Genomic DNA, 27,832 nt, shown 5'->3' with positions numbered 1-27,832 from the left:
TATCCAAACCTTTCCAATATTTACGATAGATTGTAAATAATAAATCAATTTTTTATTCAGATCAGTATGCAGTTTATGTAAAATACGTATATTAACATCGGTAGACAGTACAGAAATCACTCATAAATGGATGGATAAAGAAAATCCATTGAACTAATTTATCTTACAGTAACACCTGTATGTATAAACTCTTCAGCACTTTTCTGAAAGTATCAGTAGAATTTTTATAAGTGAAGCATTAGAAAATTAAAAAAGTTAAAAATAAATAAACAATGTAGTTATAATTTACATTTATGCCTAAAAGTAATATTTAATACAAATATGTGAAATTAATAAATTAATTTTAGATTAAAAATAATATGAAAAAATAATTTAAATTATTTAGATGTATATATTATACTTACACGTTAAACATGGGTGCAGAAAATTCATGCTTATTTAATTGTGCAAAAATCGGATTTTGTAAAGAGTATAGTTACATTTAACCCTAAATTAATTGATTGAATTGCTCTTTAATTGTTTAAATTCATATTTTATCACAATCGCAAGGAAATTATATAAAAACCTTACTTCATTATAGTTGTAATTATTTTAAGCTGAAGTAAAGGCTGTGTTAAAGAAAATAATTTTGTTTTCTTGTTTGATTGAAACAGATCATATTACTTTTATAAATAATTTATTTTCTTTTGCTTCCATCTAAATATAAACGAATGGATATTATCAAATTAACCGTCATGAGGAAGGTGTCCGTCTCTCCATTCTTTTACATTTTCCGTTAAACGTTTGGTTCTGGAAAGTTTCTTTCCTTTAAAATCGTCTATAATTTTAAGTCTTTCCCGCTCTTTTTTTTTTCCTCTACTAATTCTTCTACTACGGTTTTAACCAATTTTTCTCTTCTCTATGTCCCAGCCAGATAGCCTTCTTTTCTGAATTACTCTTATACAGCTTCGGTTCTTGTTCAATCTTCTCATCACACATTCATTTTTCACTCTACCTATCCATTTAATCTTCTCCGGTCTCCTTCGTGTTATAATTCGGAATGCCTCCAACTATAGTAGCCATGATTCCCATCCATACATTTCCATTTTTTTTTCATTTTCTTTATAAAAATCGTTTAGATTTTTATAAAGAAAATCAGACGTAAAATAATATTTGGCTGTATATCAGACGGAAATACAAATCGAAGTAATAAATATTTAAAGATGACTTCAAGAATAAAAGCATTACAACAAAACAGCAAGGCTTGATTTTATGAAAGGCATACCAATTTGGTCAAAATATTCAAAATTTAACTAAACTTACTACAAGAGTATGAACTTAATTATAACTAAATTATAATACAAGTAAATTTAAGAATTGTTATTTTTTTTATTTTATTTATTGTCTTCAGTCATTTGACTGGTTTGATGCAGCTCTCCAAGATTCCCTATCTAGTGCTAGTCGTTTCATTTCAGTATACCCTCTACATCCTACATCCCCAACAATTTGTTTTACATATTCCAAACGTGGCCTGCCTACACAATTTTTCCCTTCTACCTGTCCTTCCAATATTAAAGCGACTATTCCAGGATGCCTTAGTATGTGGCCTATAAGTCTGTCTCTTCTTTTAACTATATTTTTCCAAATGCTTCTTTCTTCATCTATTTGCCGCAATACCTCTTCATTTGTCACTTTATCCACCCATCTGATTTTTAACATTCTCCTATAGCACCGCATTTCAAAAGCTTCTAATCTTTTCTTCTCACATACTCCGATTGTCCAAGTTTCACTTCCATATAAAGCGACACTCCAAACACACACTTTCAAAAATCTTTTCCTGAGATTTAAATTAATTTTTGATGTAAACAAATTATATTTCTTACTGAAGGCTCGTTTAGCTTGTGCTATTCGGCATTTTATATCGCTCCTGCTTCGTCCATCTTTAGTAATTTTACTTCCCAAATAACAAAATTCTTCTACCTCCATAATCTTTTCTCCTCCTACTTTCACATTCAGTGGTCCATCTTTGTTATTTCTACTACATTTCATTACTTTTGTTTTGTTCTTGTTTATTTTCATGCGATAGTTCTTGCGTAGGACTTCATCTATGCCGTTCATTGTTTCTTCTAAATCCTTTTTACTCTCGGCTAGAATTACTATATCATCAGCAAATCGTAGCATCTTTATCTTTTCACCTTGTACTGTTACTCCTAATCTAAATTGTTCTTTAACATCATTAACTGCTAGTTCCATGTAAAGATTAAAAAGCAACGGAGATAGGGAACATCCTTGTTGGACTCCCTTTCTTATTAGGGCTTCTTTCTTATGTTCTTCAATTGTTATTGTTGCTGTTTGGTTCCTGTACATGTTAGCAATTGTTCTTCTATCTCTGTATTTGAACCCTAATTTTTTTAAAATGCTGAACATTTTATTCCAATCTACGTTATCGAAAGTCTTTTCTAGATCTATAAACGCCAAGATTGTTGGTTTGTTTTTCTTTAATCTTCCTTCTACTATTAATCTGAGGCCTAAAATTGCTTCCCTTGTCCCTATACTTTTCCTGAAACCAAATTGGTCTTCTCCTAACACTTCTTCCACTCTCAATTCTTCTGTATAAAATTCTAGTTAAGATTTTTGATGCATGACTAGTTAAACTAATTGTTCTGTATTCTTCACATTTATCTGCCCCTGCTTTCTTTGGTATCATTAGTATAACACTTTTTTGGAAGTCTGGCGGAAATTCCCCTTTTTCATAAATATTACACACCAGTTTGTATAATCTATCAATCGCTTCCTCACCTGCACTGCGCTGTAATTCTACAGGTATTCCGTCTATTCCAGGAGCCTTTCTGCCATTCAAATCTTTTAATGCTCTCTTAAATTCAGATCTCAGTATTGTTTCTCCTATTTCATCCTCCTCAACTTCCTCTTCTTCCTCTATAAAACCATTTTCTAATTGATTTCCTCCGTATAACTCTTTAATATATTCCACCCATCTATCGACTTTAACTTTCGTATTATATATAGGTGTACCATCTTTGTTTAACACATTATTAAATTTTAATTTATGTACCCCAAAATTTTCCTTAACTTTCCTGTATGCTCCGTCTATTTTACCAATGTTCATTTCTCTTTCCACTTCTGAACACTTTTCTTTAATCCACTCTTCTTTCGCCAGTTTGCACTTCCTATTTATAGCATTTCTTAATTGCCGATAGTTCCTTTTACTTTCTTCATCATTAGCATTCTTATATTTTCTACGTTCATCCATCAGCTGCAATATATCGTCTGAAACCCAAGGTTTTCTACCAGTTCTCTTTATTCCGCCGTAGTTTGCTTCTGCTGATTTAAGAATTTCCTTTTTAACATTCTCCCATTCTTCTTCTACATTTTCTACCTTATCTTTTTTACTCAGACCTCTTGCGATGTCCTCCTCAAAAATCTTCTTTACCTCCTCTTCCTCAAGCTTCTCTAAATTCCACCGATTCATCTGACAACTTTTGTTATTTAGGAGAACATATCACTTTTAAGAGTAAATAGGTATTGATTGTAAACATTGAATTAATTTAAAACTGCTGCTATATGGGGTAGAGGTACATAATAAAATGGGTAAGATATATAACATCAAAACTTAAGACTTATTGAAAAAATTAACAAATTTTTTTCCACTTTAAATTAAAATCAAAGTATGTTAAAAATTCTTACAGATGTAAAATCATTAGGCAGTAGTTTTTTTCCTATGTATACGTTGCAATCTATTCAATCCATTGCATAATTAAGGATAATTATTTCTTAATTTCTTTGTACTGTACATTGGAATAGCATTTAATATTGTAGAATAAATTGGAAATCGTATTTAGAAAATGATCGGAATGGATAAAAAAGCAGAAAAACTTATATAATTTGTAAAATAATAAGGTAAATGATAAAAGTAATGACGACACTTTAAGATTATAAAAAAAAAATTAAGATTCAATCATTATATTGTTATTTTGGCGTAATTTAGATTCCAGTTTGAAGAAAAAATGAGTTGAAAAAAAATTTAGAGCTACTGCCGGGTCTTGCATATGTATATACATGTGCACTCTGGTGTTCGTGCGGGTGCGCACGAAAAATAATTAAAGTCAATGGGAGGTAAAAACGCATTTAAGTAAAAAATAATCTTCACACCTCTTCCTCTTTCCATTACTTTCAATACTAAGATAAAATTTGGTTAAATTGTTTTGCATTAAATATTTTTATTTGGATATTCAATTTTAATTTTTTTAATATTTTTATTTACACTCTCATCAACAATTAATTTAAGTCGCATTAGCGACTTAAATTTAACTACATCATCTTAAATAATATAAAATAAACACCAAAAGCAGGAAACAATAAATAAAAACCTAAACAAAACATACAAATTACGTTCTTCATCCCGCTATCAGAGAGAAACCGCTACAGTTCTTTATTCCAGTCCTTCCGATTTACATCACATCACATCTGAACCCAGGTCTAATAAATCCCATGAACGGGAAAGTATGAGCAAGTGGCTAGTGGCAAGTGATGTAGTGACCATTTTACCTTACGTGAATAACAGTTATCCTGAGGAGACCAAAATAGATGAACTTGGGTAAGCCTAGTGTGTCCAACCCTCAGCCGAGTTAAAATGACATGGTCCCTTCTGTTGCTTTGGTTAAAAGGTTTCTTGAACGCGTTCTCTCGGATGCTTTGTAAGGCCGTGAAGGACTTAACAGCCAGAACGTATTCTACTGAGATCGTAATTTAACAGGAACTGTTTTCATGAAGTCGCTCTCACATTTTAATTCTACTCGGAGGCCGAGTAGATTGCCGCTCTTTTGGCATCCTCATGAGCCCGTTCGTTCCTGAGGATGCCGTAGTGGCCAGGGATCCATACCAATTCCACACTTTTATTTATTCTAGAGAAGGTATCATAAATTATTTGGAGTATGGATTCAGATCGCCTGTAGCCCAAGCTGTCAAGTACACTCATAGAGTCGAAAATTACCAGGAAGTTGTCGTCACTACGGGTCTCGATAACTTCCAAGGCGGAATAAATTGCGTAGACGTCGCAAAAGAACTTAGAGGAATAGATACTAAGCTTGTATATTGTCTTGGTATCAGCGAGTATAATTGAACAGCCACATACTTTGGCCGAGACAGAGCCATCTGTATAGATGTGAGTGTACCAATTCTACTTCCTGATACGCTGATCGCGTACTTGATAGCTCGGTATTTTCTCCTGTAAGATAATGGGAGTTCATAGGATACCGCCAGTAAACTTGGTATAGAGGTAGTGAAGCAAATGCCCCTACTGTTATACGAATGCAGGAATTGTGCAAGTAGTTTAGTAGGCTCTTAATTTTCTCTCTCACAGATGTAAGATTCTGTGAGAGTTTTCTCTCTCACATAGTCTTACAGGATAGACCCGCATTCTAGCTTCGACAGAAAAATGCTTCTGCACATGTTCAGAATGATGTATTTGTCAGAACCCAGCTGCAAGACGATATGATGTGATTCTAAGAACATTAAGGTTCCTATTAATTCCCTCAGTGTACTTAATGTTGCTCGAGAAAGTCAGTTTGTCATAAAAAATCAAAAACCTAGAAGTTTAATCTTGTTTGTTCCCTTTATCTCATCTTCAGCTAAGTTTAATTTCACCATATACTTGTATCCGTCTAGCAGTCTAGAGAAAACCATAGATCTAGACTTAGTTAACGACAATTTTAAACCACTAAATTGTGTCCATCTTTGAATTGAATTCAACGAATTCTGCATTATTTCCCTAGTAGGTTCAATTTCCTTGCCTCTAGAGGTGATAGTGATATCGTCAGCAAAGATACTTTTTTTTACCGGTGGAGAGATCACATCGACTACCCATTAATAGCCACTAAGAAGAGTATTGCATTTAGGACAGATCCCTAAGGGATTCCATTTTTAATTTCAAAGTCTTTTGAAAGTGCCCTTTAGCTCCAACACTGATAGTCAGTTTGCTCAGAAAATTAGCTACGAAGTTTAACATACCCGTTAACACCATTCTGTAGTAAGATAGTTATTACACTCTTTTTCAAAATCAACTCATAGGACTTTTCTTTTCAATGCCTAACGTCATTCCCTGCAAGGAGTCACTCCTTAGAGGCAACTGTCTCACGCACATCTGTCTGAATAGGTACTAGGTGATCACTGGTAGATCTCTTTTCTCTGAACCCGTATTCGTATTGGGAGAAGAATTTAATTCTTTCCAGATGCCATTTCAGTCTATTATTTATCATCTTCTCTATCACCTTGCAAAGAGTGCATGTTAAATCAATCGGACGGTACTTCTCTGGTAAAGTGATGTCACGATTGTACTTAGCCACAGGGATGATTACAGTACTCTCTCCAGTCATCTGGAAAAATTCCTTTCTCCAAGATAGTGTTAAACAGGTGTAAGAGGTGGTGCAAACTTTCATCTGACAGCTCCTGTATGAAAACATAATATTCCATGAGGTCCAGGACTAGAAGAATTTAAATTTTCAAGTACAATCCGTAATTTTCTTAAGGCTAGAGGGGCGTTCAGCTCCAGGATGATGTTAGTATCCCACCAAAATATGTCCTATAAGCTGAATATAAGGCTATTGTTTGTCCTGAGAAAATTGTCGTCAAGGTTTGAGTCGGTCAAATTCAGTGAAAACCTGTTGCTCATAATGTTCGCTATGTCGTAACGGTTGTGCATTACGCGGCCATTCTTAACTAGATAGTGTACATGGTTGGATTTAAAGGTTCCTTTTATTTTTTTATTATATTTTTTCTTTGTTGCTGTTCTGTACATCACTAGTGGGAGTGTGGCTGTTAAGTGAAGCAACGTAATTGCACCAAGCTTGGCGTTTACTTAGTTTATATCTTCTTCTAGCCTTCGAGTGATTTTCTTTTTTTATTCCACAAAGACTACCTTGTTCTGATGACGATTGAATCTGTTGAACGCATTCTTTGACGCTTGCATTGCTAATTTGCTGTTTTTGTTCCACTAAGAAATACGTTTTTTGTCAATTAATCCAAGAGTTTTAAGTATACTGAGCTCAGCAGCGCGCATTACAAGATCCAAAACGTCCCCCATCATATCCATTTATTTGTGCCCAGTCGCCTGTCAAATGTAGACGTCATCAACTTTTTCAGAAATCAGTTCCTTAAATTTATTCCAGTTAGCGTGCTGCAACAGCCATCTAGGGTTCACTCTTCTTGGGATATTGGTTACTTTGCGCTTTTTAATCGCTATCTCAACAGGGAAATGATCACTGGGGAAGTCCCTATAGGACTCCCCATTCGCTGACGAGGCGTCCAGTATGGTAGTTCGATGGCACTAAAGGTCCCACATGAGCTGTTGAGATGTGTATGTGTGCCCATATTTAGAAAAATACGTTCCGGACTCTCGAGAAATTCTTTCACTAACTTACTCCTAACGTCCAACCTATTGCAGCGTCAGTTGATACTGTGGGCATTGAAATCCCCCACTAGTAGAAACGGTTTGTACAATTCCGTAACTATGTCAGTTAGTTCTTCTACAGTAAACTCTCGACTGCTAGGGTGGTAGGCATTCCATACTGCAAAAGTACCAGAAGAAAGCGTCAAAGTGAAGCTGTGGCTGTAGCTTCAAGTCTAGTATGAAGATGAGTTTTGTTATAAGTTAGTGGATCGCTGATGTAGATAGCTACACCACTGCTGGTTTGGAAACCCTCCAATCTGTTTTTAAGAAAAATGTTATAACCGGTCATTATTGCATAGGTTATTCTTAAATAAGATACTCTTGAATGCACATTAGAAACAGCAAATTTTATCTTTAGGGGTAGAACCCATTAAAATTCCATTGTAGGATTGAATTAATGACATGATGAATATTGCCTGTATGAGAAATTCTTCGTAAGGACGACTGTACAATTAAATCGTGCAGCCTGCTATCGAAGAGAGACAATTCAGCGCTGTTGTCTTTGCAATCCTCATCGGACATGTACGTTACTTCAGCAGTCTCCATTCACTCATTAGACGAAACGTGTCGCGCCAATTTGTTTGTTACGCGCGTAAACATATTTTTAATATTACTTTCCGGTACTTTCATGTATGCTTCCCGAAGTATATGTTTGAGTTCCGTCGTATTTGACGTATATTCTTGTGATATCTTCAGTACCGCTGAGTTTCCCTTGTAGCGTTCCTGTAAGGTATTGAAGTCAAATTAATTCAGGATGCAGGGGTGGTTTTTGCTTGTAAGATTTCTATATAGGTTCTAGGCCCGCATCAAGTTTGTCATTATCCTTTTTTTTGGCTTCTTTGATCTTATTTTACTTACAGATCTCTGGTTTGGAGGATTGCTCGGCGTTTTTGCTGCATTCCTGATGTTTCACCGATAGTCGTCAGAGCTAGAATTGGTGGGATGGACAACGCCCTCTTCTAAGCCTTACTCAGTTCATCCAGAGGTAGCAAAGGCTAGGAAAAGCGGTATCTGAATCCCGATGGTCTGAAATCTCTGAAGACGCTTCTAGGTTTCAGGAGTTCCCTCTTGAAGGTTGCAATTTTTCGCTATATACTCCGATTGCTTAAGAGGAAGCAGGATACGGCATCAGCCAAGAGATATATCCAGTATTACAAATAATCGTAGGTTTAGGTTCATTGTACTTGGTGACTTTGTAATATCATCAGGATGTACGTATTCCTGACGACGAAAACTCAGGACATATTGGACCAAAGTTTCTGGGACAAGGACATGTAGGAAGATTATAGCAGATCCAAGGATGGATTTAAATCGATTAAGTTCCTCCTCTAATATCTCATTTGAGTTAACTGCACACACGTTAGAGAGGACTACTGGTTTAAATTTGTTCAACAAGAGGCGAATCTCCAGGAGGGTTGCCAACATTATATTTACTGATTTTGTCGATGATTGATTTCACCATTCGCCAGGTAGATACACACTCCATTCATGGAGATATTGGATGCATAAAGGATATTTTTGGAAGTGACTAATTTACCGACGGCTAGATCGGAATATCCCCTATGGCGTCTAGTACTATGGCTTTATTTTCATTGAAGTAAGTTATTTTTTGGGGGGGCTTCGGTTGCGTAACTCCCTGATTTCTTCATCTGTTTAGTAAGACGGACGTCATTTCCTGAACTACTGGCTTCACTCGATGGTTCATCATGATTATTCCAGATTGCTTGTAATAATTTACCCTCAGGTATCTTCTTGATACATTTTCAAATAATGTTACTTTATTGTTCATTCACAATTATTCCTTTGTACTCAGAGGAAGTGGTAGAGACGGAGTTTTGTTTACGACGATCGGCTGGACCGAGCGTCTAATTAGCCGAACTTAGTAGGTTGTGTTGGTCTCCCTAAGGGTGGATGCAACAAGGAAGAGGAGGAAACTCCAAAGGGCCAGAAGAAGAGACGACGGCCAAGTTCCACTTCTTCTGGAACTTGGTGTACGACGATCTCCTCAGGTTGGAATTTCCTGGAGGACACACAGGCGATCACGTACGCCAATGACTTGGCACGCCTGGTGACGGGCAAAACGGAGGATGAAATGGAAGAGACAGCAAAGAAGGCAATAGCCAAGGCGAGTAGATGGCTGGGTGAGAGGGGGTTGAGTCTGGCTCCCACTAGACGGCTATAGTCTTGATTGTAGGACGACGTCGTATCAGGGAGTTGTCAATTAGGTTCCACGGTGACATCGTGGAGGCATCAAGGTGTGCCAAATACCTTGGTGTCTGGCTGGACAGATTGGGCCTGTTCACCACGCATTTGAGAGAGGTGACCAGTAAGGCAGAGTTTGTGTTGAATACCTTAGGATACTCATGACCAACACGAAAGGACCCCAGCTGAGCAAAAGACGTTGGATTATTTCGGTGGCTTCCTCTATTTTTCTGTACGCGTTGCCAACATGGATGGATGTTCTGATTATCAACAGGAATATTAGGATGTTGGAATAGCTGCGACGACGGGCGGACATTTGGATCACATCGGCGTATTGGATTGTTTTATGGGTAGCAGTAGAAGTGATAGCTTGTATGCCTTTGATTCAGCTTCATGTTGAACACCTAAGCAACATATATGATGGACGACACCACGGCATACATGGAAGTTGCTGTGTAGAATGGTTGCAAGTGTACTTAAGACTAAGGAGGAAGCCAGCAGAGAATGGGGTGAGGATCGCTAGCTGGTAAAATTCGAGCCGAAGATTTTAGCAATAAATATATTTACTTTTTTTATGTTTAGCATAGTAAGTTATTTTTCATCATGTGTTATGTATTGTACGGCACAAACAGATTAATATTTATTTATACATAAAGCCTTCAGGATGTCTCGAAGTCAAATAGTTACCAAGTTGAAATGAATGAAAATAGGAGTTATTCTCATAATAGAGTGGAAAGTGAAGGCACCTACTGTTTGATAAACTGCAATATACCTTTGTATTTATTTTTATATAATGTTAAAATGTATATTTTTGTATTATTCTATATGGATACCGAAAGGAGATCGGTACAATCTTGTGGGCAGCGGGTGGTTTAAATTGCAATTCGTAGAAATAAAAGCATTATTTTATTCATTTTTTGTTACTTTATTTTATTTTGTAATGCTTTGTAAAAATGGTTGGATAATACTCCACAATCAAGAGGCAGGAGGAGAAGGCAACTAAGTGTTTAATCAACGACAACTTATATATCTAATTAAGTCAGTATTGTGTCAACAATTATCCATCACGTAATTACCAGCGGGAGATCGGTACAACCTCGTGGTCAATCACTCCAAGAAAAGGTAAATCTAACATTGTAATTTGTAAAATTAAATGTGATATTTTGTTTCATTTTGTACTAAGAGTGTTATTCTGTTACTTTTTGTGCTGTATTGTTTTATACCAAGATGTATTTGTAAAATGGTTGGATGAATGGTTAGCGTGTGACAAGCAAAGGAGCAGAACTTTGATTGCACTGTTCCCTACACCGCACAGTGTACAGCTATTAGATTTCTTTATATGTATAAGTGTCGACGATTGCTCAGGGCACTTGTCATTGGGGCATCTCAGGAGTCTCATTACAATAGTATGTGTAAGCTTATGTAAAACTGAAAATTTTGTTACAGGTAATATTTAGGTAAGTCATAGTCTAAATATTTCTTCTGTGTCATGGCTACATCGTTCGGCATCCAGGACACCGTTTTAGAGCATTTCCTGCTCTTTGAAACAAGCGGAGTACAGGTTGTAAAAAAATGACAACACGAATCGTGGTTGCCGTGTAGAACCTGGAGATAGCCCCGTTGCTTCGGGCGCTTTGGTCCGCCCATATACAAGAGTGGGGGATCAGAGCTCCCTGATGATGGCATCACGGACCATTCAGGTTTGAGAGGGCCGTGGGAAAGCGTCAAATGTGTGCAACGCATATTCGGCGCTGATAGGTTAGGAACGTGAAGGGTAGCTTCCCAGCGGAGGGGCGCGTAGGCCATCCAAAAACGGAGGTTCGCGTGCTTCGATGAAGCTGGGAAGACCCGATGGGACGCCCCATCGGGTCTTCCGGTAAAGGCAAGACAGGGATGTAGAGAAGACTGCCACAACTCCCTGTAACGACCGCGCATTGCCTAACGGTGGAGGCCGGAGGTCTTGGTGGTCTATTATCCCAATTTTTCGTTATTTACTCCCTAGAGGACTATTTTAAATATTACTTAATACTCATCAGCTACAAGACCGGATTAAACACACATAATCTCCGTTACCAAATTCACAATTCAACTAATATGTACAGGTCACTCAAAGATACACAAGAAATTCGTTACGCAAGTAGCTGATTGCCCCAATTTGTATATTTAATTTTCCTTTTTTTGCTAAATTCAAATTCCGGAACATGCCTTAATGTAAGACCTAACAACCTAGAATATCTTCTTGTAAAAATCGGTTTTTTCGATATTTATTTAAAAGATCAGCGCGAACTTCAATTTACCTATAAACTATAAAGAAATGATTAAAGGTATACTGCATTTTTAATAAATTACAAGGTATATTTTAATAATTTAAGTTTTTTAACGTCCCATCAACTATGCCCACTCATATGAATATTTTACATATAATCGTTAGCATTCAAATTTATTAATAACTGTTTTCTTTTCTTTCTTTTAGCCCGAAGAGGTGGTATCTGAAACAAAATTTACTTTTAGTCCTCCTGCTACTGAAACGGTTGAAGAACCACCAGCACAACCACCTGTTCCAACTCCAACTCCAGTTCCAGCATCTGCTCCAGCTCAACCCCCGGCTCCTAAAGAAGAAATAACTAAAGATACACTAGCTTTAGAAAGAGCACAAAGAAAACCGAGATCAGAAAGGCGAAGTATATCAATGGAAAGTGCACCGACATTAAGACGTAGAGATTCTGGTGAAATTAGGACAGCTACTATTGTTGTTCAACAGGCTTCAGTTACTGGAGGATCGCCTGAAGGTGGAAACAATGATTTTCTGTACCATCACATGCACGATTTTGATATAAAGTAAGTAAATAAATTTTTTACGTTTTGTTGCTTATTAATCATTATATTATATTCATCTAATTACTTGATTATTCAGAGAAAAAATAGATTGACGTAATCTAATGCACTAATGCAATCTAATGCACGAAATAATGCACTATTTTCAGCAAGTATTGAAGATATATAATAAAAAAAGATCTTCAGAAATCGTGAAACTGCTTTCAATTATAACTAATATTACAATGATTTGAGAGTTCATTTTCTGTTAATTTTTATCGTCCTGTTCAATGATATAGCGAGTTATAATTTTGCTTTAAAAACATATTGACTGGTTTAAAGAAAACTATGATTTTAAAAAGTCGCTTTCTTTTTCTATTCAAGGTATCAGTTTCAGAGGGTTCAGTTCTTTATCTGCGTTATCTTGAGTATTTAAAAAAAAAGATTTGTATCGCAATGCATATGATGTTATGATTTTTAACACATCTAAAACAAAAGTAGAAGATTATTCAGTATGCCGTGCTTATTTTCTGTTACATTTACTTTCTAACAAACGTATTAATATTGACAAACCCTTTCATATTCTGCAGAAAAAGCTGTTTTAAACGATTCCGCAGAGGGTTTCTCTCCCCTATTCAGTAAAAGATTTAAAAATAAATAAATTAGTTTCCAACTTAGGCGATTTGAGAAATTATTCTGTATGATTATAGTCATTATTGATAAAGATCAAATTGTTTATCGTTCGTATCAACAACTTAATTTTTATTAATGATGACTTGGAAGACTCATTCTATAGCATGGGAAAGATTTCACAGAAAAATTTTAAAGAAGTAGAGACGTGTTTTTATGGAATATTTTGAAATTTATTTTATTTCATTTATTAACCTCCTGGTCGGACAATTTTTAGAGAAGTTATGACAACCCTTTCAATAAGTGTTCTTGCAACTTTTTGATAAAGTTCCCGGCTTTATAAAAAAAATTGGGTTTGGATATTTCTGAAATCAAATTCATAACAATTAAATAAAATATGTCGAAATTTCTTGAAAATGTATCACATAATCGCTTTTAAACAATTAAAAACAAATTGCTATTTTAAACGAAATATTTAATTAAATTACAAATAAAACTTATGACTTTATTACCTCATTAGGAATAAAAAAAATATGGTCGTGCATATCTTGCTCCTGACTTTTTCTTGCTTGTAGAGCTTTGTCTTACTATATAATTCGGAATTTTACATGCCTCATACAGTTTTTGTCGATTTATTTTATAAAATAAGAAGAAATATTTGTAAATAATTTTGTAATGTAAATACTTATAATTATTTCTCAGATGGTGATAGAAAATTTTGAAAGTACAACTTGGGACTTAAAAAAAATCAGTAATTTTTTACACTACTATTCCACCACGAATGGTAGAGTAGTAGTGATCAACTACTAGTTAGTAGTTACTAGTAGTAGTAGTAGTCTGTTGTTAGGTAAAAATTAATTTTTAATTTTTATGCGCCATAAAACAGGGAATTTACTTACGGGACGTTTTATTTTACTTTCTACGACTTTCCTACTTAGCGTTAACCTCCGCATTGACGGCAACTTAATGCGGAGATGTTCTGTGGTGTTTCTACCAGTGTTGTATGGAATTTTTTTTTCTTCTCTCCCGGTCCGGATCCTGAAGTTAAGTATTACACAGCCCAGGATAGAATCCTTTACTCTAACGGGCCTCCACGTCACGGCCCGCCGATCGGATATCATTTTGCGCCCGCCTCAAACTCTAAGAGGACGATCCACCAGGCCCGGCTATGCCGTCCCTGGGTCCCCACTCCGGGAGTCGAGCTCAGTCTTTATTGCCAATGCCTCTAACGGGGACACACTCAGTGGGGCATTCCCTTCGGTACTCGGTCTTTTTCGATGGGGGGGTGCGAGAGTCCCCGTACTCATCTTTCGTGGTTGAGATTCAATTAACTACACGTCTCGGGAATCGGCCTGAATTGGTTCAAGACTACACAGACAGAAAGGTTACATTACACTAATAATGCGCTAATGATTTTAGTTGTGAATTAGGTTGAAAATAAAAGTATTAAAAAACACTTTTACGTTTGATATCGTATACATAACGTTCCTTCCCAAAACATGTTGCTTAAATTTATGGAATAGCTTTTTATCCATCATATTCACAAACTGCTGATGATATAGTAATTCTAGCCGAGAGTAAAAAGGATTTAGAAGAAACAATGAACGGCATAGATGAAGTCCTACGCAAGAGCTATCGCACGAAAATAAACAAGAACAAAACAAAAGTAATGAAATGTAGTAGAAATAACAAAGATGGACCGCTGAATGTGAAAATAGGAGGAGAAAAGATTATGGAGGTAGAATAATGAGCCTTCAGTAAGAAATATAATTTGTTTACATCAAAAATTAATTTAAATGTCAGGAAAAGTTTTTCGAAAGTGCATGTTTGGAGTGTCGCTTTATATGGAAGTGAAACTTGGACAATCGGAGTATCTGAGAAGAAAAGATTAGAATCTTTTGAAATGTGGTGCTATAGGAGAATGTTAAAAATCAGATGGGTGGATAAAGTGACAAATGAAGAGGTGTTGCGGCAAATAGATGAAGACAGAACCATTTGGAAAAGTATAGTTAAAAGAATAGACAGATTTATAGGCCACATACTAAGGCATCCTGGAATAGTCGCTTTAATATTGGAAGGACAGGTAGAAGGGAAAAATTGTGTAGGCAGGCCACGTTTGGAATATGTAAAACAAATTGTTAGGGATGTAGGATGTAGAGGGTGTACTGAAATGAAACGACTAGCACTAGATAGGGAATCTTGGAGAGCTGCATCAAACCAGTCAAATGACTGAAGACAAAAAAAAAAATTCACACACATTGTGGCAAGTATTTATGACCGTCCTATGCTTTTCATTTTCTACAACATTTTTAAATTTCAATTTCATGGTTCTCCACGTAAATAAGTAAAAAAAAATTCCCTGGATTGAATTAACAAAACTCCATTTCCATAATATTTAATTATTATCAATTCTCTACGTTTTGGTTTCGGCGGTTAAAAATAAAATAAAATTTTCTTAAAATAAAATATTCATGAATTATCTTCATTAAAATAATTAAGGTTTAACAGTAAATTTAAACTTAAAAATTATTTTAGCTATTTTTGTTATTTTTCGCTCACTTCAAGAAAATTAAAAATGTTTGGAATTGACTTTCCATTGAATATTTGATCTAAATTAAACGCACTATTTTTACATTTATTGACAAATAATTTTTATGATATTAATGTTATGATATACTAATGTTATATATTTAACGTATTGTTCCACGACTTCTTATTTGGTGTCATTTAAATAATAAGTATTTCTGAATGTGTAGGGATGTTCAGTTCCTAGAAATAAACAGATATTTTCTAATATAATGTTATAACCAGCATTTTTAATTAATAACTGAGGTAAAAAGTAAGTACTACCTCACCATATAAAATGGTAAAAAAATTGCGATAAAGGATTTGCTTATAATACTGATTCTTGAAAATTTTATTGGTTGTTTGAAACAGAGTTAAAGCAAATGCAAAAAAATATATTCCAAATAGAAATATTGTATTGAAGCAATATTCTATTAAAGCACATATTTATGTGTTTTAACGTTTATATCTATAAAATATTTAAAAAAGTGAAAATTCTTACATGTTACATTTTGAAATGTTACATAACCTACTATTTTTATTGGTAATGATAAATGTTTTAATTTTAATATTATTATATCCTCTTTTAATTGAAAAAAAAAAAATATATATATATATATATATACATATAAAAGGAAAACGTAATGAGACTTTTGAATTACGAAAAATGTTCTTTTATTTTTGATTAATGTTATGATGATATCATACATTGCCGATCTTCATTTAAAAAAAATGAAATCTGTTTTTCTAAAGTAGTAAACGGTGTCTAAGTAAATGCTGTTTTGCGAACGACATTTGCCTTTTTCTATCTCCACGCTCTTTCTTAATGTAAATGAACATGTAGATAGTACAATTATTTAAGTAAATAATCTTCTAAATTTAATATAATTATAAATTATTTAAAAAAAGGGTTATTTTTTTTAATAATTCATTGTTTTTGTCATTATTTCTAGGGTAATGAATGTTACATACATAATTTTAAAAAAATATTGAACATTTAAAATTTATACATTTTTACTTCCTTGTTCCAAGTATTGGGATCCCGGAAAATTTCAGATTTCAACGGAAATATCCATTTTGACAATCCCTTAATCCAATTTTACAAGTTTCGGAGTGACGTCTGTACGAACGTACGTACGTACATATCCCGCGTAACTCAAAAAAGATTAGCCGTAGAATGTAGCAATTTTGAATTTATGGACCAAAAGTGTCTAAAAAAGCCCAAAATTCAAAAATTTGTATTTTGAACTTTTCTTAACTGCAGTGAAAAGCCATCATTAGAAGTTTTTCAATGATATATCATTAGTGGTTCTTATTTTTATTGGTTTCAGAGTTATAGCCAAATAAAATTTTTATTAATTAAGTATTTAGATCTTACAATCTGACTTCATTACCTTTTTTTTTTTTTTTAATTTTAATGTATTAATTTATTAATAGTTATTAATCTATGATTATAAAATATTTTTACAATATATAATATACGGGAATAAAAAAAAAAAAATATGAAAAAAGATCAGAAATTACTAGTGAAATCAAATTATATGTACTTTTCATTTTAATTCAAAATTAATTTCAGAGGTTAATAATTAAAATTTAACAAATTGTTAATAAATCAATATACAGAGTGATTCAGGAGGATAGGGGAATACTTTGACAACTCATTCTAGAGGCTAAAAATAAAAAAAAAAGTTCATATAAACATAGGTCTGAAAACGCTTCATTAGCGAGTTATACAGGTTGAAAGATTTCTCCCAAGTTTCAGTTCCTCCGGGTAAATTAAGGCTTTCTGAAATTCTGGGAAGGTCAATTAAGGGGCAAATTCAATTGTTTCTTATGGTTTTTGAGCTGCGAAATCGACAAAAATAGGTCCCAGAACTTTATCTCTCTTAATTTCTAAGATATACTATGTAAAAAGCCAAAAATAGGGTCAAAAAATACATTTTTTTTACGTTTGACGTACAATAGCGTTGTTAAATTGGCAATAAATCATACATTTTTTAAACGTAAATTGTAGAGAATTTAATAATAAGATTGATGTAAATAATGTCAACAGAAAATAAATAAAATTTTAAACATGTCAAATCTTATTAACAACTAAACCGACGAAAACTTAGAAGAAAATGTTACAAAAAAAGAAAACAGATGTGTCTAGTAAGTTCAATAATTTTAGACCTACGGAAAACAAGTTGGCAACACTAATTTTTTTCATCACAATTTCTTTAAATACTACTCACTCTTGTCAGTTAATTGTGGTTAAGTTGATCACCTTTCGCTGATCAATCGTGATTGCAATATTACGTCGAATTCTTATCGTAAATATTTCAGAAAACTGTTAGTGTAATTTTGTATTCATTTTACAGCGCATAAAAATCAAGTCTGTTAAAAAAAGTAAAATTCTGTTTAGTTTTATTTTGAAACATGCCGCGTATCTTCACTAATATCAAATATGCCGACATGATTTTCATCTATGGATTTTGCAATGGAAGTGCTGCGGCAGCGGTTACGGAATATCGACATAGGTATCCTGGTCGTGTTGTACCAAATCCTAAAGTATTTATTAGAATTTTTAATAATCTTCGTGAGAATGGTTCACTTCCCAGCGCTCATATTTCATCTGAACGACAAGCAAATCATACTGATGAAGGTGAAAACATTCAGCAGATGGTTCAACGTAGTCCGGCAACGAGCACACGATTAATTGCAACACGGCTCAGTATTTGACAAAGTAGAGTACGGAGGACATTAAATAATAATGGATTGCATCCTTTTCATATTCAGAAAGTCCAACTTCTCCAGCCTGGTGACTACGCCAGCCGGCTGCGGTTTTGTCAATGGGTTAATAGGAATCAACATTTAATTCCATTTATACTATTTTCGGATGAAGCTACTTTCACTCGTAACGTAATAAACAACACACGGAATCCGCATCGGTGGTCTGAAGAAAACCCAGATGCTACAGTGAAAAAAGAATTTCCAGCAACGATTTTCAGTGAATGTTTGGTGTGGTATCATAGATGACCAATTAATTAACTCCTTTCATACTACAACATCGTGTCACTGGGGAAAATTATCTGGAATTTTTACATAATGAATTTATTATATTGCTGGAAAATATCCCCTTAGCAAAACGAATTGAAATGTATTACCAACTTTATGGAGCTCCTACACATTTCACTAATGAAGTAAGGCAATGTCTTGATGAAAGGTTTGCTGGTAAATGGATAGGACGTGGATGGTCGGTTAATTGGCCACAGAGATTCCCAGACCTCACTCCGTTGGATTATTGTTTTTGGGCATGGTTGAAAAATGAGGTTTACAAGCAAAAAGTAGACACATGCGATGAACTGATTGCTCGCATTCTCAACGCTGCAGTTATAATCAAGGAACGCAAAGATACCGTTAAACTGGCAATACAAAATCTAGTACAACGCGTTGAAAAGTGCAGTGTGATCACAACGGTGTCATTTTTGAAAGTTATTAAACCACATGAAATATTACTTGTAAGCACCATTTTATCATTACATAAAGAAAAAGTTTTTTCACTGTTAAAAATTAATCTGTTTTGTTGTTAATAAGAGTCTATATGTTAAAAATTTTATTTGTTTTCTGTTGACATTACTTACATCAATCTTCTTATAATTAAATTCTCTACAACTTAGGTTTAAAAAATGTATGATTTACTGCCAATTTAACAACGTTATTGTACGTCAAACGTAAAAAAATGTGTTTTTGACCCTATTTTTGGCGTTTTACATGGGATATCTTAGAAATTAAGAGAGATAAAGTTCTGGGACCTATTTTTGTAGATTTCCCAGCTCAAAATCCATAAGAAACAATTAAATTTGCCCCATAATTGACCTTCCCAGAATTTCAGAAAGCTTTAATTTACCCGGAGGAACTGAAACTCGGGCGAAATCTTTCACTCTGTATAACTCGCTAACGAAGCGTTTTCGGACCTATGTTTATATCTATCTTTTTCTTATTTTTAGCCTCTAGAATGAGTTGTCAAAGTATTGCCCTATATTTTCCCTGTATATAAATTTAAAAAAAAATTAAATATACCTATACAAAGTCGGATTCGTTCCGATTTAAACTAACATAAAATGCTGATACGGATACTAGAAAAAAATGTGGTGGAATGCGGTGTCCATTACAATGCAATTGTGTAACGGTCCACGTTATTAAAGAATTGGAGGATGTATCTCACTTTCAAATGAAATAATTTTAAATGAGGTGTAGCAAAACGTATGTATATGTTATTTAATAAGCGGACAAAGAAGTCATATGGTGTCCACATCAAAATTTTTTTTTTGTTTGTAACTTTGTACTGCATTTCATACAGAAATGAAAAGAAAGTTAGATGATTGTACAATTTAGATTTTGTTACGCAAATTCTAAATTAATATTGATGCGTGTCCTTCTACGCTAGCGCAATAATTATTATTCTTAATGTTTTATTGCTCACTAAATATGTTTCTTAGGTCAAATTTACAATCTATTTTCTTGAAGTAAAATATCAACAATTGAAGTAAAAATATGAAGTAAAATAATTTTAAAATTCAGAAGTGATTCAACATATAGTTATCGTGCTCTTTTGGTACCAGCCCATTTAATCAATAATTGCAAACAACTTCTATCAATATATCATCGCTCAAAAATTATTTACCCCTAACAATTCTTCTTCGTTACTATTTTAACAGGTAAAATTATTTTTGAGCTAAATTCATACTCCTAATGACGGCCTAAAATCGACCAATCGGATATTTTTTCCAATTTTTTTCAGCAAATAATTTAGAAAACTGTAGAACATGGATACAAGTAATTTTTTATTTTATTTATTTTTTTTTTTTTTACCACTCGCGCCAGGTTGGCGGATGCAAGTAATTATGAAAATAGAAATCCCTTTATCAGCCATCTCTATGGCTGATTTTGTAAACTCTTTACCTTTTCACAATATTTTTTTTAGAATAATCATTATTTCTTTTATTACTCGTATAAAGCGGGTATCATTATTTGATAGTTTAAATAACGAATTACTACCCAAAATTCAATTAATGGTAATATTTTCTGCTTTATTCATTCAAAATATTCTCAATGCACTTGAAAATGATAATAAAGAATACAAACTATAATAATAATTAATCACTAACTAATCAACGCTTACGAAATTAAGTAACTTGTATTATTTTTCCCTGTATTTATAAAATCCAAATATTGTTGGAAAAAAAAAGGTATCCATTCATATAACCGCAGTTTGAGTAGTAAAAGTAGCTAAAAAATATTAATAATAATATTGAAAAAATAAAAAATAAAACCTTTAGTCTCATTAAAGGTTTAATGATTTAAACCTTTATTGCTCATTACAATTATTTTATCAAATTCATGCTGTCGTAGCAGACAAATTGAGTTAACTTTTCATCAACTTAGAATCTTTTCTGCTAATTTAATGCTTTCGACTACAAATGTCTAAAACAATGCTTCATAAATTAAGATAAAAATACTACTACTTCTTTACTATTTTTTTCTGTTTTGTTTTAATCTAAGGTAGATTAATCTATGATATAATCCATAATGTTTTGTTTTTAGAAAGGAAAGTTTTCTTCAAGAATTATTCTATTAATCTTCTGATATTTAGTTCCATTATTATGGATTATATTTGATATGTTCAAATAACGGCTCTACAGTAGTATAAAAGAAATAATTAAAATATACATCCACAATCGAGTATTACTTAAATATATGATGCATTAAAAAAAACAATTCCTAAGATTGTATGCTAATGTTCAAGAAACCAGCGCTAAGTTCTGTTCAAGATGCAGCATAAGCTGCATCTTGAACATGGGTGGATACACGGAATGTAAGATGGTTAAAAATGAAAGTTAGATAATAGCACTGCTACCCATCTTTAAAAATAAAATATAGTCTAATTTATCATTCTGTGTAAACTGACACATTTATTAGTTAGCAAAGCAAAACTTAACTTGGTTTTCAGTGTTAACTGGTCGTATGGACTCCTTAAATAAAGTAATTGTTCATCTAAAATTTTAAATAGCTTACAGAAATATCCAATAGAACTGTAAGCCATTCGGCTAGATTCTCATGGAAAATAAGTACTGATAGTAGATAATGCAAATCAAGGTTTTAAAAAACAAAAAAATCGATATACTCGTACGTAATATAATAGATATTTTTTATAGATTAAAATATTTTTATGGAACAGAGCTGATTGTTGAACTGCATTAAACGAGTTAAATAACGGATAAAATATGACAATATTCAGGAAGAATAGATATTTCCGTATATCAAACAAATTTTTCTTAAATCACAAATTATTTTCTAAATTCCATATTTTATATTTTTAATTTAAAAATTGAGTAAAATCTAAGTTAATCATAAATGAATGATACTTGTAAAATATTTTTAAAAAAATTATTTTTATATATCTTTGAATTTAATATTTAAAGGATAATCTAAAATGTACTGAAAAAATGTTTTATTTTTTAATTTAATATATCAGTTCAGTTAGTAACCTAGATGGTAAGTTTTATATTACAAAAGAAATAGCCTTTGAGTTGACATAACTCTGAGTAATAACCCAAGTTATTTCACCATTTGATAGAGTGTATAGTTTTATGAACTATCAAACTAAAAGATATAACTATGAATAAATATTTTTAATAGAATTTTATATATATATATATATATATATATATATATATATATATATTTATTTATAAACGCATTGATTTTTATTGGATGATAGAGAAAAAGATCAAAAAAAAAAATCGAAACAAAATATTAATATTATTTTCAAAATATATAAATAAAATTAGTTCAACATATTTATCACTCACTTTAATATTCTTTTGACACAGTAGATTAGCAGTATTATAAATCCCTATCTATTCATAGTTATGGATTTAATCATTGTTACTGATTTAACACTATTCGTTGTTATTGATTTAGTTTCAAATTTTATTTCAATGAATTGTTTTATTTTTTTTTTAATTTCTATGCTTCTGTAAAACAATATTTTTCATGATTCCACACAATTACAATACACATGAAAAGTGGTGGTAGGATGTCAGGGGAGACAATATTTTAATACTTTTCTAATCCAATCCATTATTCATAATGGCCGTGAAGAAATATCCGCACGACTAAACTGTAATTCAGAAGAGTACTAACTGATCATCCATTGCATAGTGTATTTTAACTCATTTTTGATCATTTCATATAAATTTCAGGGCATATTTCTCCAGTTACAAAACCAGTGAAAAAGAATTAACAGATTATTCCGCTTATCTAAATTAATTAAATCCATATTTTTCTTTTATTTCTTCATTAGGATTTAAGAAATTTCAGTAAATATTAAAAACGATTATGTCAGTAATGCAACCTCTTAAGTTAAAATTATTTTCATACATCCAAGAAATGGATTTTTCATAATCTGATTTTACTTCAGAATGAATAAAACATGTCTGAAAATCATAAACATTTAACAGTGACCAAAACAAAGTTTAACTTAGTTTACAGTATTATCTCGTCTTACGGATTCCTTAAAGAAAGTTATTATTCATCTAAAATTTTAAACAGTTTAGAAAAGTATGAAAGTAACTTGGTGTTTATAGACCTAGAAAAGGCATTCGATAACGTAGACTGGAATAAAATGTTCAGCATTTTTAAAAAATTAGGGTTCAAATACAGAGATAAAAGAACAATTGCTAACATGTACAGGAACCAAACAGCAACAGTAACAATTAAAGAACAAGAAAGAAGCCGAAATAAGAAAGGGAGTCCGACAAGGATGTTCCCTATCTCCGTTACTTTTTAATCTTTACATAGAACTAGCAGTTAATGATGTTAAAGAACAATTTACATGTGGAGTAACAGTACAAGGTGAAAAGATAAAGATGCTACAATTTGCTGATGATATAGTAATTCCAGCCGAGAGTAAAAAGGATTTAGAAGAAACAATGAACGGTATAGATGATTCCTACGCAAGAACTATCGCATGAAAATAAACAAGAACAAAACAAAAGTAATCAAATGTAGTAGAAATAACAAAGATGGACCGCTGAATGTGAAAATAGAAGGAGAAAAGATTATGGAGGTAGAAGAATTTTGTTGTTTGGGAAGTAGAATTACTGAAGATGGACGAAGTGAAACTTGGGCAATCGGAGTATCTGAGAAGAAAAGATTAGAAGCTTTTGAAATGCGGTGCTCTATAGCACCTACCCATCTGATTTTTAACATTCTCCTATGAGAATGTAAAAAATCAGATGGGTGGATAAAGTGACAAATGAAGAGGTATTGCGACAAATAGATGAAGAAAGAAGCATTTGGAAAAATATAATTAAAAGAAGAGAGGCCACATACTAAGGCATCCTGGAATAGTCGCTTTAATATTGGAAGGACAAGTAGAAGGGAAAAATTGTGTAGGCAGGCCACGTTTGGAATATGTAAAACAAATTGTTAGGGATGTAGGATGTAGGGGGTATACTGAAATGAAACGACTAGCACTAGATAGGGAATCTTGGAGAGCTACATCAAACCAGTCAAATAACTAAAGACAAAAAAAAAAAAAATCTATCTGAACCTTAAACCGTAGGTAAACTGAACCGTAAGATTTATTTCTTATTTAGCTTTGCAACAGATATCAGGAAAGATTTTCAAAAATATCTGTAACACTTAATCATTTTTATTGTTTCTAACGAAAATATATGATTCAAATTATGATATTTTATGAAACGGCTTGAAACAATCCTACTTTTACAAAATATCATATGTTTTTTTATACTTTTTACTTTAAAAAACTGTATGAAGTAATTTTTTTTCTGAAATCTGTAAATAATTGACTAAACTAGACATAATATAAATTATGTTTGCACGTAAGTTCATTGATCCTTGAGACTAATCCTATATAGGGCAAGATCTAAGGATTCGTGAAAAAATATTACGTTATTGATATAAATATACATATATATATATATATATATATACAAATGCGAAGATTTGTGGCGGTTTTTCAGGATATATTTGTATTACCCCAGGAAAGGATTTAAGTAATAGATTGAGGCCCCTAGGACTCTCGGTGGTTAAGTTGTATATTTCTCCTCGTGAACGACTTAATAACGTTTATGATTTTTTTTTTTCAATGGAAAAAATATACTACTAGTTTTATTACATATTCAATATTCAACTCTTTATCTTGACTCCTTTCCGAGATGTATTCTAGGGTAATGAAAAGGGGAACCAAAAGGGATATATTTGTCTACAGCAGGAGCTTATATATCAAAAAAGGAGGGAGCCGGAGAAAAAAGAGATATTCATGCTGTAATTTGTATTTACCATATTATTCTCACAACCATGAGGATAACGAATGCAGTGGAGGTCCGCTAGACAGGAGGGTGAATGAAACACATACAGTGACTTCAATCGTCAGAACTAAAAAAGAATCAGAGTGCACATTAACTATTAACCCATAATTTTTACAAAAGGTGAAATTTCAGTTAGTTGAATAAACTTTCAAAAGTTCTTTTATTAGAAACACGAATGTCAATAAAAGTTATTTAAATAATCTTTACTTCCTCATAAAAGAATTCGAACAAATGTAATGTTCGAATAAAAATTCATGGTTATCGTGATAAAATTCATTTTGCATTGGTATTCAACAAACATTTAACAAAATAAGTTTGGTTGATTTTTAATTTCGAGAATAAATGCACGTTAAGAAAGAAATCTATTGTAAATAATATTCCACTATACTCATTTAAAAAATTCTTAAACTCAAGTCTTTTGGACTACATTATATGTTATTAACACGAATTATATATTATAAATATGAATTACGCGTGCGAACGGTGTGTGTGTAATTCGTATAAATAACATTTAATATATCCGTGGTCCAAAATACATGCGTTTCTAAATGTTTTAAATGTATGTTTTGAATACTATATTCATCTTACTGGTTACAGTATATTTATTTCTTAACGTATATTTATCATGTATATAGACCATTCGACTGGCTTTATAAGGAGGACTTAACGGAAACTTCAACAATTATTTTTGTAGATGTAAAACGCACGCTGCACTTTGTAAAAATAATTTAAGAATATGCTGTTAGACCACTGAGGAAGGGCCAAAATGGCAATAAAATAACTTAATACTAAAAACTAAGGGTCTTTTACATGAAAAACTACTGAAAATTATGATCTGTTGGTTTGTTTAAGAAAAATATCCACCATATATTTGCCTACTTCATAATTTCATTCAAATTAAAATGATATTGGATAAGGTACAATGGATTTTTTTTGAGTAATTTATTTAAAACCATAACAAAATTACTATAAATAATATTGTATTTGAAAATTGTTACGTTCTTATTAAGAAATTGTTTCACTAAAGTAAAAAAATAATTCTAGGTTGTTATTACTGGAAATTTTCGTTATTACAAGTATTATATGCATCCATACGAAAAGAATTGTGTAACATAAAAGAAATTGTAGTTTTATGAATTCTTTGAATATTGCGTGAACATCACTAGCAGTGTTGTTTGCTAACTTATTACGCACGACTCAAATTAATCCTTCGTAGTAAGTAGAATAACGGTGATATTATCTGTAATATAATATATTTCAAAAATGGAAAAATAAGTTTGATCAAATGTATTATTGACTAAAATATCCGATAATTTGGATTCGGTCATTTAGTTTTTGTTTTGTTCTTACTTCCATGAAACAATGAACGGCATAGATGAAGTCCTACGCAAGAACTATCGCATGAAAATAAACAAGAACAAAACAAAAGTAATGAAATGTAGTAGAAATAACAAAGATGGACCACGGAATGTGAAAATAGGAGGAGAAAAGATTATGGAGGTAGGAGAATTTTGTTATTTGGGAAGTAGAATTACTAAAGATGGACAAAGCAGGAGCGATATAAAATGCCGAATAGCACAAGCTAAACGAGCCTTCAGTAAGAAATATAATTTGTTTACGTCAAAAATTAATTTAAATGTCAGGAAAAGATTTTTGAAAGTGTATGTTTGGAGTGTCGCTTTATATGGAAGTGAAACTTGGACGATCGGAGTATCTGAGAAGAAAAGATTAGAAGCTTTTGAAATGCGGTGCTATAGGAGAATGTTAAAAATCAGATGGGTGGATAAAGTGACAAATGAAGAGGTATTGCGGCAAATAGATGAAGAAAGAGGCATTTGGAAAATATAGTTAAAAGAAGAGACAGACTTATAGGCCACATACTAAGGCATCCTGGAATAGTCGCTTTAATATTGGAAGGACAGGTAGAAGGGAAAAATTGTGTAGGCAAGCCACGTTTGGAATATGTAAATCAAATTGTTAGGGATGTAGGATGTAGAGGGTATACTGAAATGAAACGACTAGCACTAGATAGGGAATCTTGGAGAGCTGCATCAAACCAGTCAAATGACTGAAGACAAAAAAAAAAATTCGTTGTAGGAAGGAAAGAAAGTATTGTGATTGCGAAAAATTTCGGTTTTCAGATTTCAACTAGAATATCCATTTTGACTAATTTAGGCGTGAAATCTGTATGCATGTATATATATATATATGTACGTTTTTAACAATAATAATTAGCCGTAGGATGCTGAAATTTTGGATTTAGGAATAGTGTAACATCTAGTTGTACACTTCTCTTTTTGATTCCAATCAACTGAATAAAAGTGTCCAAAAATGCTTTGAATCCCAAAAAATTTTTATTTTGAACTTTTTCTTTACTGCAGTAATAAGCTCCCATGAGAGATTTTCAACGATATATAATATTTGGTACTTATTTTCACTGGTTACAGAGTTATAGACAAATAAAATTTTAATTAATAAAAAAATATTTGGATCTTAGAGGAAGGCACACCTGTTCGAATCAGACTTCATCACCTCTTTTAGGTAGATTTCATAAGAAAGCTACATATAGTAATGGGTACCATGTTCTTCTGCTGGAAAATTTCGACATACCTTTGCGTATCAAATCTCCCAGACACCAAAACCACCGTCAGCTTAAACGTTTATATTTACATTTATACATACATATATATTTCACTTTCTTGTGAGGACAATAACTGCCGTAATTTTGCGCCAATCACTTTTAAACTGTTTGTTAAAAATAACTCGTTCCAAAATCTCGTTCGAGTTCGTTAAAGGC

General features: G+C 32.6%; 1 protein-coding gene across 1 annotated transcript in view; it reads left to right on the top strand.

Moving 5' to 3' along the window:
* Positions 1-11,325: 11,325 nt before the first annotated feature.
* The window catches only part of LOC142317980 (uncharacterized), a 621,817-nt gene continuing 605,310 nt past the window's right edge, over positions 11,326-27,832 (top strand). The window contains exons 1-2 of the mRNA XM_075354514.1: positions 11,326-11,346; positions 12,120-12,484. Of these exons, the coding sequence (XP_075210629.1) occupies positions 11,326-11,346; positions 12,120-12,484 (386 nt within the window). The remainder of the gene's footprint in view (positions 11,347-12,119; positions 12,485-27,832) is intronic.

This window comes from Lycorma delicatula, chromosome 1 (assembly GCF_047948215.1).
Source record: "Lycorma delicatula isolate Av1 chromosome 1, ASM4794821v1, whole genome shotgun sequence".
Taxonomy (NCBI): Eukaryota; Metazoa; Arthropoda; class Insecta; order Hemiptera; family Fulgoridae; genus Lycorma; species Lycorma delicatula.
The sequence above is the reverse complement of the archived record's forward strand: the minus strand, read 5'-3'. Positions and strand labels throughout refer to the sequence as shown.